At 40.4% G+C, this 14,189-nt stretch overlaps 1 protein-coding gene across 1 annotated transcript in view; it reads left to right on the forward strand.

Annotated features, from left to right (window-relative positions):
- Window positions 1–14,189, forward strand: part of col11a2 (collagen, type XI, alpha 2) — a 239,729-nt gene that overhangs the window by 80,242 nt on the left and 145,298 nt on the right. Inside the window, exon 6 of the mRNA XM_060904819.1 lies at window positions 3,946–4,068. Within this exon, the coding sequence (XP_060760802.1) occupies window positions 3,946–4,068 (123 nt within the window). The remainder of the gene's footprint in view (window positions 1–3,945; window positions 4,069–14,189) is intronic.

Consider the following 14,189-nt stretch of genomic DNA (forward strand, 5'->3'; position numbering starts at 1 on the left):
AGTATACATTTATGTTATCATAAATAACCTGAGATGACAGTGCCAGGTTTTGTGGTAAAGATGGGAAATAGTGGAAGGGGTAGTAGCTTCTATCCTGCACATAATCCATAATCCATTCATTATCTGTCATTGTTGTGGGTGAGCTGGAGCCAATCCCAGCAGACTTCAGGTTAGAGGCAGGGTTCACCCTGGGCAGGTCTCCAATTTATGACAGGACTAACACAGATATGAACAACCATTCACTCCTATAGACAATTTAGAGTAGCCAGCTGAACTAACCTGTATGTCTTTGGACTGTGGGAGGAAACCAGAGTACCCAGAAGAAACCCACGCAGGCATGAGGAGAACATGCAAACTGCACACACGCACACAAAGGCCCCAGCTGGTCACTTGGTTTGAACCCAGAACCTTCTTGCTGTGAAGTGACAGTGCTAACCACTGCACCACCATGACTTGATTTATGAAAATTTATGAACAAATCCCTTTGTGTTTTGAGAACTCTATGTAGAGCTCATGCAGAGTGCATTTAGTAGTCATCTATATCTTGATCACTTGAGTCTTGTGCAGAGAGTCAGAAATGAGGACTGTAAGCAGAGGTGCTGCTATGAGCATTTCTTAATAAGAGGAAGTTTACATGACCTAACTGGACTCAACAGCTCAGAACTTACTCAGTAACAATATCAAGACCCTGCAATGTGAGTTAATGCATGAATGAGTCCTTTTATACTGGAAAGACAGGAAATGAGTAGAGAGTGGGGAGTGTGTGTGCAGTATTCAAGGGAGATAGCCCTTTGCTGGTGGTGTGGATGAGCTTGTGTTATACATGAGCTCGTGTTATAATCACATATCCTCCTGAGAACCAACCCATAGACTTGTGTCCTTTGTAGTTGACATTTGTTTTACGTGCACACCCTACACCCTCTTACTCTTTCAAGCTATTCACTTGAATCCCGGTAAAGAGTACATCCTGGGCTTTCCAATGATATATCATGTGACTAGGAGGGTTGCTGGAAAATTCCTAGTAAGGAAATCACAACAAAAGAGAAATTGAGAGAGACATTTTTTTCTTGGTTCCCAGGAGGTTACACTGGACTGGACTGTCATCAGTAAAAACAATAAGGAAAAGACTAGACCACAAATACAACCCCGATTCCAAAAAAGTTGGGACAAAGTACAAATTGTAAATAAAAACGGAATGCAATAATTTACAAATCTCAAAAACTGATATTGTATTCACAATAGAACATAGACAACATATCAAATGTCGAAAGTGAGATATTTTGAAATTTCATGCCAAATATTGGCTCATTTGAAATTTCATGACAGCAACACATCTCAAAAAAGTTGGGGCAGGGCAATAAGAGGCTGGAAAGTTAAAGGTACAAAAAAGGAACAGCTGGAGGACCAAATTGCAATTCATTAGGTCAATTGGCAATAGGTCATTAACATGACTAGGTATAAAAAAAGAGCATCTTGGAGTGGCAGCGGCTCTCAGAAGTAAAGATGGGAAGAGGATCACCAATCCCCCTAATTCTGCGCCGACAAATAGTGGAGCAATATCAGAAAGGAGTTCGACAGTGTAAAACTGCAAAGAGTTTGAACATATCATCATCTACAGTGCATAATATCATCAAAAGATTCAGAGAATCTGGAAGAATCTCTGTGCGTAAGAGTCAAGGCCGGAAAACCATACTGGGTGCCCGTGATCTTCAGGCCCTTAGACGGCACTGCATCACATACAGGCATGCTTCTGTATTGGAAATCACAAAATGGGCTCAGGAATATTTCCAGAGAACATTATCTGTGAACACAATTCACCGTGCCATCTGCTGTTGCCAGCTAAAACTCTATAGTTCAAAGAAGAAGCCGTATCTAAACATGATCCAGAAGTGCAGACGTCTTCTCTGGGCCAAGGCTCATTTAAAATGGACTGTGGCAAAGTGGAAAACTGTTCTGTGGTCAGACAAATCAAAATTTGAAGTTCTTTATGGAAATCAGGGACGCCGTGTCATTCGGACTAAAGAGGAGAAGGACGACCCAAGTTGTTATCAGTGCTCAGTTCAGAAGCCTGCATCTCTGATGGTATGCATTAGTGCGTGTGGCATGGGCAGCTTACACATCTGGAAAGACACCATCAATGCTGAAAGGTATATCCAGGTTCTAGAGCAACATATGCTCCCATCCAGACGATGTCTCTTTCAGGGAAGACCTCACATTTTCCAACATGACAATGCCAAACCACATACTGCATCAATTACAGCATCATGGCTGCGTAGAAGAAGGGTCTGGGTACTGAACTGGCCAGCCTGCAGTCCAGATCTTTCACCCATAGAAAACATTTGGCGCATCATAAAACGGAAGATACGACAAAAAAGACCTAAGACAGTTGAGCAACTAGAATCCTACATTAGACAAGAATGGGTTAACATTCCTATCCCTAAACTTGAGCAATTTGTCTCCTCAGTCCCCAGACGTTTACAGACTGTTGTAAAGAGAAAAGGGGATGTCTCACAGTGGTAAACATGGCCTTGTCCCAAATTTTTTGAGATATGTTGTTGTCATGAAATTTAAAATCACCTAATTTTTCTCTTTAAATGATACATTTTCTCAGTTTAAATATTTGATATGTCATCTATGTTCTATTCTGAATAAAATATGGAATTTTGAAACTTCCACATCATTGCATTCCATTTTTATTTACAATTTGTACTTTGTCCCAACTTTTTTGGAATCGGGGTTGTAGTCAGATGTCATTTCTTAATTCAGATCTATCAACATCTGTGGTTTAACCACATACATTATAGGTTTAGACCATTTTGTTTCATTGAAAAATACATTCAAAATTAATGGATTAAGATAAGTTTCATCTAGCTCTTAATATGGTATATTATTTCTAATATTGGTGGCACGGCGGTGTAGTGGTTAGTGCTGTCGCCTCACAGCAAGAAGGTCCGGGTTCGAGCCCCATGGCCGGCGAGGGCTTTCCTGTGCGGAGTTTGCATGTTCTCCCTGTGTCCACGTGGGTTTCCTCCGGGTGCTCCGGTTTCCCCCACAGTCCAAAGACATGCAGGTTAGGTTAACTGGTGACTCTAAATTGACCGTAGGTGTGAGTGTGAATGGTTGTCTGTGTCTATGTGTCAGCCCTGTGATGACCTGGCGACTTGTCCAGGGTGTACCCCGCCTTTCGCCCGTAGTCAGCTGGGATAGGCTCCAGCTTGCCTGCGACCCTGTAGAACAGGATAAAGCGGCTAGAGATAATGAGATGAGATGAGACATATCAAAATGACCAACGAAAAGATGTATCAACTGTTTAATATTTATTCAGATTTTAAAAATTAATGAAGTTACTAAAAGAGAATTTGCTGTTCCTGAGTTTAGATACTTTTACATACATACAATATGTGCTGTAATGTTCTGAAGTGACACATATGCAGTAGAAAAAACGGTGTGTGCAACAATAGTGTAAATGTGGCCTGGGACACCACAAGATTAAGGTGTCAAGTTGAGCCTATCTATTTTTAAAAATCCTGGGGCCCTTCCTCATGGTCCAGAGGCCCTAAGTGACTACTTACTCCACTTATAAGAAGAAACGGTCCTGCTGTGATATGACAATAAACTTGAAGTTTAATAGCCAACCTGAACAGGGCTGAAAATATCCAGTTTATCCAAATTAATAAGAAAATGAAGACAGGAAAAGAAACTGTAAAATAGTCAGAGCAATTTAAAGGGAATGCCAAATCAATCAGTATTGTTTGAGAGAGAGCTGAGGTATTGGAGGAGTTGAAAAGCGATGTGGAGGACTGCTTATGCAGGACTGGTAATTAATGAATGCTCTTTCAGGTTTCTATACAAAATGTGACTCTGATTTCACACTAGATTCCTAATGGTGCTTGATTATTTTGATGATTGATCCTTCATCTTTCACTGGGTTATGCTTCTCTATAGGGTGACATCCAGCAGCTGTTGATTGCCTCCAACCCTCAAGCAGCTTATGACTTCTGTGAGCATTACAGTCCCAACTGTAATTCTCCTCTGCCCAGGATTCAGGCCCAGGATCCCAACACTTTTGTGAGTATCATCATATTTATTTAGAATTGAATGTAAAACAGCATTTTGTATGACTAAGATCATATAGTTTCTTTATACACACACACACACACACACACACACACACACACACACACACACACACAGTGCCTTGCAAAAGTATTCATCCCCCTTGGTGTATGTCCTGTTTTGCTGCATTACAAGATGGAATTAAAATGGATTTTTTGGAGGGTTAGCACCATTTGATTTACACAACATGCCTACAACTTTAAAGGTGCAAATTGTTGTATTATTGTGACATAAACAATAATTAAGATGAAAAAAAAAAACCAGAAATCTGGAGTGTGCATAGGTATTCACCCCCTTTCGTATGAAACCACTAAATAAGAGCTGGTCCAACCAATTAACTTCATGAATCACATAATGACTGGGCAAGGAGGGCATTCCTCAGAGATGCAACAAAGACACCAAAGATAACACTGAATGAGCTGCAAAGATCCACAGCTGAGATGGGAGTATCTGTCCATAGGACCACTTTAAGCCATACACTCCACAGAGCTGGGCTTTATGGAAGAGTGGCCAGAAAAAAGCCATTGCTTAAAACACGTTTGGAGTTTGCGCAACAGCATGTGGCAGACTCCCCAAACACATGGAAGAAGATTCTCTGGTCAAATGAGACTAAAATTGATCTTTTTGGCCATCATGGGAAATGATGAAACAATTCCTACAGTGAAGCATGGTGGTGGCAGCATCATGCTGTGGGGATATTTTTTCATCTGCAGGGACAGGAAAGCTGGTCAGGACTGAAGGAAAGATGCATGGCACTAAATACAGGGCAATTCTGGAGGAAAACCTGTTTGAGTCAGCCAGAGGTTTGAGACTGGGATGAAGGTTCACATTCCAGCAGGACAATGACCCTAAACATCCTGCTAAAGCTACACTGGAGTGGTTTAAAGGGAAACATTTAATTGTCTTGGAATAGTCTAATCAAAGCCCAGACCTCAATCCAAATGAAAATCTGTGGCATAACTTGAAGATTGCTGTACACCAACGCAATCCAACTTGAAGGAGTTGGAGCAGTTTTACCTTGAGGAATGGATAAAAATCCCAGTGGCTAGATGTGCTAAGCTAAGAGAGATGTACCCCAAGAGACTTGCAGCTGTAATTGCAGCAAAAGGTGGCTAAACAAAACATTGATTTTTGGGGGGGGGGGGGGGGGGGTAAATACTCCAGATTTCTGTTTTTTCATCTTAATTATTGTTTGTGTCACAATAAAACAACAATTTTCACCTTTAACGTGGTAGGCATGTTGTGTAAATCAAATGGTGCTAACCCTCCAAAAATTAATTTTAATTCCAGCTTGGATTGCGACAAAACAGGACAAACACGATGGGGGATGAAATATTATATATATATATATATATATATATATATATATATATATATATATATATATATTAGTTCAAGTCTGAGCATATCTCTCATTATATCAACACTCATCTTTTGTGTACACTTTGCAAATGCTCATGAAATTCATGACAATCATGACATGATCTTATGTTCATTGAGGTGTTTATAGAATGATTCAGAATCAGACAAGCTGTTCTTGCCATAGGAACAGCAAATGTTTTACTATATCTCTACTTAATTGTTGTACATTTTTTTTGAGAAACACTTTTAAAAGACATGTGTAAAGTTGGACTTACAGGTGGGGCACTAGTGAGATGGAAAATAACACTAAATAAATATTTAAAAGACCTGGCAACCTTTTACACATTTTGCGTTTTAACAACAGAATGCACAAGTAAATACAGCAAAAAAGCAATCTTTTTTTCATAAAGAAAATAGCATATGAGATCCTTGACATGTCATTCCTGACTGACTGTCATTTTGAACTCTGCTTGAAAGATGAACTGATATGGCGCTCGATTTTTGTCATGATAAATAGTTCATTATCCTACTTTTTTAGTTCATTAATGTGAAAAAAATACCTATTAATGTATTGTATGTCCATCTTACCCATCAATATATATCAGTATATAATTAACATCTCATCTCATCTCATTATCTCTAGCCGCTTTATCCTTCTACAGGGTCGCAGGCAAGCTGGAGCCTATCCCAGCTGACTACGGGCGAAAGGCGGGGTACACCCTGGACAAGTCGCCAGGTCATCACAGGGCTGACACATAGACACAGACAACCATTCACACTCACATTCACACCTACGGTCAATTTAGAGTCACCAGTTAACCTAACCTGCATGTCTTTGGACTGTGGGGGAAACCGGAGCACCCGGAGGAAACCCACGCGGACACGGGGAGAACATGCAAACTCCACACAGAAAGGCCCTCGCCGGCCCCGGGGCTCGAACCCAGGACCTTCTTGCTGTGAGGCGACAGCGCTAACCACTACACCACCGTGCCGCCATAATTAACATTAGATATTTATTATGGAAGACATTGAAAATTTTCAGCTGAAAATATTGAAAAATTTAAACACACCTACCGCAAAGTTTCGAATCCAGCACTTTAGAAATAGTGTTAATGCTGAATAAAAGTGTTTGCTTTCCTCTCCTGTGACAGTCAGAAACCATTTCTGCTGTCACAAGGGACATTAGACACACGATTGAAATGATTTTATTGAAAATTTACTGTTCTGTTTCTTCACCATGTTTGCCTCCTGCTGCAGTGCTATTATACAGTAAGACTTATTTTCATTTTAGTTTATTTATTTAATTGTAGACCTTTTAGGCTCACAAGTTCTCAAAAAATGGAAATATGGCACATGGGGGGAAAATGTTTGAATACGTCTGTTTTAAATCTTTATGCCCAGTCAAATTTTCATTCATTCCTCCATTCATTGTGATATTAGGACTATAAACAACACTAATGCAGATTGTAAACATATCTGTACTTTGCATAGAGACTGTATTTTCCAGAATATACTGTATAGAGAAATGATCGGACATGCTGAAGTAGACTGTGTATAAATTTGGAGTTTGTACTTTGCAGTAAATACAGTTTGCCATTGTTCATCTTTAAAGTTACATACATTTCTGCACATGTCCCTAAGAGAGGTATGAGGTGAACTAGGATCTCACAGCTATGTATATCTCAGAGGTTTTCTTTTCCGATCTTGTGGTATTTTATAGGATTTCTAGGATCTATCATTGTTGTCTCTGAACACATAAAGGCCTCATAACAGTACTGGCAAATCTGTTAGTATTTCAGATGTGTGTTTTCTGTTGTTTAAAGGTCATTTCATTTTGTTTAAAGGATTATGTCAGAATCTTTCCATCTTAACAATAGGGAAACGCCTATAGAGAATGACAGGACTGAATTTAAAGCCAACAGGGAGAATATTGTGATTTATGATGCTGCATTACAGAATCAACACCAGCTCCAAGCAGTTAGAGTTTTATAAATTGTGTGGCAGCCTGGGAAATCCTGTCACATATCACTGTGACTGGATTCTGGAAAACCATCAAAAACTATTCTAAAGTTGGGTTTGGCCAAAATTGAGTTTTTTTGCCAATATGAAAATATTTCCCCATTTTTTTATGCCTTTCCCCCACAATTTAGCCACCTGCCAATTCACCAGGCAGCTTTAATCTATTACACAGTGACTCCCAGCTGAGAAGCATGAAGCCCGGCAACTGCTGCTCAATCACAGGGCTGCGTAACACACTCAGAGGAAAGCAATATCTACGGTACAATCACACCCACTACCTGATTGGTTGGTGTCATTGCTATTGACAGGAAAGAGAATGCCCCACTCATCTTGATAACAAGGACATTTTTCTGCCCTTTTGTCCACTGATAGAGTAAATGTATACAGTAAATGTCTGCTTGAAGATTTTGTTTTTCTCATGCAATAAATGTCATGCTTTGATCAGAATTTTTGGATAGTGATATGCCATAATGAAATAGACATAACCCTAATTAATTCAGTTTGTGATCATATAGCAGATGTCAAAATGTTCCATTAAAATGAAACCTATCATCCAAATAGAGAAGAAAAATTAATCAATGATTATTTTCCCAACTGATGGAAGCGTGGTCAGAGATCAATCGAGGGAAGAGATGAGGCTCCAGTTCATCATGTGCCACTTTTACTCAGGTGATGAGATGCTGACAATCAAAATAAGAACTCATTTCCCATCGTAAACTTATCATTCTTTAAAATTTGTTAGTAGTGTTATTTTATCCAGCAGTACACTAATGTATAAATGTAGAGGTAGGCAGGGCAGCTTTTGGTAGAATAGGAATCAAATCTTTAAATGTAATTTTCTTCCTTTTCATGTTAGGGGTTAACTAGATTTTGAAATGCTATCATCTTACTTGTCAGTGAGACACATGCAAAAGTGAACTATATTTCAGTTCAAGAAAATCTGTAGAAAATGTAAAAATTTGACAATGTGAAAAGTTTTCCCATTTTGTCACACAGGTATATCAGCTGCATAAGGTGCCAGATTTGATTTTCTGTTCATTCAGATTATTAATTCAGATTATTAAAAATGACATGTGCAGGTCATGCCTTTGTGATTGCCATATTTTCTTTAGTAGAAGTGACTGAGATGGAGTTTTTCAGTCGCACCGAGACCACTGACTTTAAAGACAAGCTTTCAGCTTTAAGGCCAAAATAATACAGAAACAGAAAATGCATAAGGAATATTCAGATCATGTTTTTTTTTCTTTGTTGTCAAGTTCAATATGGTGGAATGTAAATGTCAAAAAATTAACAAGTAAAAATAAATATGAGTACAGTGATACAGTACAGGATTCTAGTATAATATTAATGTTAAGTATATTTCTGTATGAATAGTTCTTGTTGTAATTATCACATTATTTATCACTGCCACCCTTACCTGGCAGTTTATAAAATAGCACTAAAATTTCGAAATTTAATAATTTAGAAATAGGTCGCAAAAATATTTATTTTGTGGGTTTAATTTGTGTGTAACAGTGTGCACAGATTAATGCAAACATAAGATTCTAAATCAAGGTAATAGAATTGTAATGTGTACACAGGACATAGGTTATTTTATCACATTTTTAATTGATTTATTGAATTAATAAAATAATGCCAGTGGTTTTGTTGGTACATTGTGCACTCCTGTGACAAAAACATGCAAATTGTTTAAAAAAGATAAGCTGAGCAGGCTTAAAAAAAAATCTTGGAGCCTCTGTTTTCAGCAGCTCCTCCCTATGGGCTGTATTCAGACTTGGTAACTTAAGTCCAAAAGAATCAACAATATTTATGTCAGAAAATTTGTGTCTATTCATGTCAGAGTTCAGTTACGCATGTACTTAAGATTTTATTGGCTCTGCATTCAGATTATGACCTAAATGTGGTTAAACTCAGCAAGGCTAGGGTATTTTTCACTATCAGGCACTTGCCTTTAAACCCCAAAACACCAGAGAAGGAAACAGTGTTAAGAACAGGGGCAATTTCTCAGAGACAACAAGGGAAGCCAAAGTTCCCCTAAAATTCTCTCCCCAAACTGCGGCGTCTACGACGTTGAATTCTCATTAAAACAATAACTTGCATAACATAATATATGCCCAAGATTGTATTTATGTTCATAACTATCCCTATGTCATCCTGTAACTTATTTGAGTGATGTCTGATGAACTTGCATTTCGCTACGAGAATCACCTTTGCTGCCAGGCTGTAACCTTTCTTATTTCAATGGGCTCTATGGACTGGCAGCCGGGTATCCGTTGCAGTCTACAAGACGGCTCTGAACAGCCAATTTCGGCTAGTTGTTATTGGTTAACATCGACAAAATCGTCACTTCCAGGGAAGCTGGGTATCTCTGGGGGTAAACGGGACATGGGCGGGCCAAGAAGCCAGGCTGATAAAGGATTATTGGAGGTGGTGTTTGAAAGACATGAGGAGGGGGCGGTCGCTGTACTTCGGCGAGGAACACGGTAAGCATGATCAGTCAGTCCCTAGCGGATATCGAGAAAGTGTAGTCGTGTGCCAAAGTGCTGTCCGAATTTCTTTTCATATAAACGTTTCTTCTCATTGATGTCTCTGTAAATTACTCTGTAAATAAATGTAAATATTACTCGTTGTGCTCCATTAACTTTCATCCATTCTATCAGTTTGATCATTCGTGAATTCACTCGTTTATTTCATTTGTAGTTCAATCAACGTGGTTGTAGGCTAGCTTGAGCCTTATTGGGATCTGCAGTGCTAGCTGCTAACAGCTGGTATCTATCTGCTATAATGGCAAAGTACGGGCAGTCATTTTGCCCCGCCCCCACCTCGCGCTCTGTCCAGTGCGGTAGTGATGTCCCGTTGCTCGCGCGCCACAGCAGAGACCCGCGCGACCTTCAGCCGGTACAGTCGCTGTTCTTTTACCACCTCCGTTATTCTCATCTTTCCGGTGCATTCTTGATTTTTCCATTGTGTCCTATTTTGCCATATCAAAATGGTATCGTATTATTCATATTTAAGTGAATAATCAATTCAGTCATCATAACTTGGCATTTTTAACCCAAGCAATCAAAAAGAGGAAATTTTTTCAATATTTTCAAAAAATTTTACAAAAACATTTGAATTGTAATAAAAAAAAAAATTCCACAGCAGAGGCCAGATAAAGCAAGATGCTATCTTTATTCTTATTAAACATGATAAAAGAAACATTGAGTGTTAGGTAAATGCAAAAAAAAAAAAAATTAGAAAATTTATTTTTTGACCATAATGAGACACCAGTTTCTGAGACAGACCCACATAACAACAAATTGACTCATGACAAATAACAAATAATTGAAAAATTGTATTACATAGACCTAAAACTGAGCTTCCCCTATTTCAAAGCCCACCAGCCGCCACTGGTTAAGAAATAATGTTTTTTGCTGTCAAATGCAATAAAATATAACATAAAAGATAGAGACACTTTAAAATGTCACATAAAAAGACTAATATAGTGATATATGAATGAGAACATGGCAAGCATTAAAATAAAAAATCTAGTCTCATATTGCTAATATATTGCTGCATGAATAGTCCTAGTTTGGTTTATTTTAACAATATAGCATCTACGATAATTATTTTGAAGCTTATAGAATAGCACTTGATTCAGTATATGCTGTCATTATGCATTATATTTTGGGCTCTGATAGTGATGTTACTTGTGGGGAAAAAATATGAACACAAGGTAAAAAAAAAGTTTTAAAAAAATTAATTAACTTTACTGGGATGATAGAATTAATTATTTAATTAGTAGTGGAATAGTAAGTAAGTAGTAGTGTAAATAAGTATTTAATTGTGTCATTTATGTTTTTAATATTCACCTCAAATGGCATTCTGTAGTATTTTTGATGGTATTAACACAAAATATGAATTTCATCATGATGTATTGTGATTACCTCAAATTGTCAGAGAGTGGATCTGAAACGAACACTCCTGCTCCTCATTGGAGAAAGGTCAGTACTGTGAGTACGCAGACACTTGCAGATGTATGTGCAGTGGAAGACAGCTTAAGAATAGCAAGCCAAAACAAGCGACAGGAATCGTAGTCAAAGAACAAGCTAGGGTTGGGCGATTGGCGAACAGAGTAACGTGGGCAAAACAGAAATCAAGGAAACGAGAAAACACTAGCAAAGGTCAAACAGGTAGAAAGGCAATCAGAGAATAACAAGGCTTGGTATGTACAGAAAAACCAGAATGATACTGAACAATGCGTGCTTGTGTGACTGGGGTTTAAATACTGAGACAGGTGATGAGGAAATGAATGTCAGCTGAGAGTCAGAAGGCAGGAGATAGAGGGTGCTGTGTGTGCTGGGAGTTGTAATCCAAGCTGTCCATGCTTATAGTCTGCTCGTCTCCAGTGAGTTTACTGACAGATCCACCCCCCACCCCCCGAGGAGCTACCTCTGGGAGCTATACTCTTTCAGGGGAGTCCTCGACCTCTGGGTGCTGGCTTGCTGGGGTGTTGGGCATGGAATTCTTGCTTGGTCAAGGATGTCCTTGGATTTGACCCAACTTTGTTCTTCCGGACTGTACCCTTCCCAATCTACTCAATCTGGCCACCTCTTCACCTGGAGTTGAGGATTTTGTTGACCTGGTAGATGGGTTCCCCATCAAGATTCAGAGAAGGGTGATCTTGAGTGGGTGTGTTGTTGGAGAGTGGACCTGGGACGACAGGTTTGAGATTGGAGACGGGGAAAGTGGGAGAGATTCTGCTGTGCGGTGGGAGTTCTAGATGATATGAGACATCGTTGATGTGCCGTAACACCTTGAAGGGTCTGATGTAGCGTGGTTGTAGTTTCTTACAGGCGTGTGTCTCTTGTAGGTTCTTAGTCGCCACCCATACTCGATCACTGGGAAGATAGGTGGGAGTCTCTCCTCTGTGTCAATCGGCATACATCTTGTACTTGGCACAGACAACCTCTAGCCGCTGATGGACCTCTTCCCAAAAGATTTAGCTGCGCTGGAACCACTCATCTACTGCCTGTACCTGATTGGGTGCATCGTCCCAGGGGAACAAGGCGATGTCTTCAGGCGATGTCTTCAGGGATGCCATAGTATTGGAATACTTGTTGGAAAAGAAGCTCAGCCATTTGGGCGGCCGTAGGGGTACCCAGAAGAGGGATGAGCCTCAAAGCTTTCGAGAACCGGTCGCTGGTGACCATGATTGTGGTATTGTTTTGGGATGAAGGAAGGTCTGTGATGAAGTCGATCACCAAGTGTGACCAGGGTCGCTGTGGGACAGGTAGTGGCATGAGTTTGCCGGCTGGAGGAGCTCGAGGAACCTTGGCCTGGGCAGAGTTGGAACAGGAAGAGATGAACTGGTTGATTTTGGTCAGCATGTTGTCCCACCAGTACCTATTCTTCAGCATCTGGTAGGTATGGTGACTGTTGAGGTGACCAGTGGCAGTAGAGGAGTGTGCCCAGGTGATGAGTTTGCTGTGTAGAGGTGCTGGCACAAAGCGAAGACCAGATGGGATGTTATTAGGTACAGATTGTGGTTGAGACTTACGGATTTCACTGTCCAGATCCCACATGATGGATTGTACGAAGTGCTGTGTCGGGATGACAGGTTGAGGTTCTGTGTGTTTGGGAGATGGCTCTACAGCCTGGGACAGAGCATCTGCCTTGGTGTTCTTGGGCCCTGGTCGGAAGTAGATAGAGAAATTAAAACAGGTGAAGAACAGCGCCCACCTGGCCTGATGTGGACTCAACCGCTTGGCCTTCTTGAGTTACTCTAGGTTCTTATGGTCCGTTACTTGCTCCCTCCAACCAGTCTCGCCATTCCTCCAAAGCTAGTTTGATGGCCAGCAGCTCACAATTGCCCGCATCGTAATTCCTCTCAGCAGGGGTTAGCTTCTTGGAGAAGAAAGCCATTGAGTGTAGTTTTGGCTTTTCCCCAAACCGCTGGGACAAGATGGCTCCACGATGAATGGTTTCTACCTCCACGATGAATGGTTTCATGGGGTCTGGATGCTGGAGAATCGGAGCCAACATGAAGGCAGTTTTCAGCTTGTTGAAGGCTTTTTCTGCCTGAGGATTCCATCAGAGGTACTTGGGACCCTTTTTCAGGAGAGTGGTCAATGGCGCGGCCAAAGTTTCCTGATGAAAGGGTAGTAGAAGTTGGTAAAACCTAGAAATCTCTGGAGGTCCTTGACTGACTTACATTGGGGCCACGAGGTAACGGCTGAGACTTTGGTTGAGTCTATGCTAACCCCTTCCAAGCTAATGATGTAGCCCAGGAAGGAGATCTTGTCTTGGTGGAATTCACATTTTTCGGCTTTGACATAGAGGTGGTTCTCCAGCAACCATTTGAGGACAGTTCTGACATGGCCCTGATGACTGGGGAAATCTGAGGAATAGATCAAGATGTCATCTATGTAGGCAATGACGTATTTTCCCAGCATGTTCCACAGCACGTTATTGATGAAACTTTGGAATATGCTAGGAGCCGAAGACAGGCCATATGGCATGACCCAGTATTTGAAGTGACCAGTGGTTGTGCTGAAGGCAGTCACATCCACTCATCACCTTGTTTAATCCAGATCAGGTTATAGGCACTTCGAAGATCCAGCTTGGAAAACACCTTGGCCCATCTGAGTTACTCCAGAGCTGCCAGAACCAGAGGGAGAGGATATGGATATTTAACAGTGACTTCATTA

The sequence above is a fragment of the Neoarius graeffei genome, chromosome 22 (assembly GCF_027579695.1).
Source record: "Neoarius graeffei isolate fNeoGra1 chromosome 22, fNeoGra1.pri, whole genome shotgun sequence".
Lineage (NCBI taxonomy): Eukaryota > Metazoa > Chordata > Actinopteri > Siluriformes > Ariidae > Neoarius > Neoarius graeffei.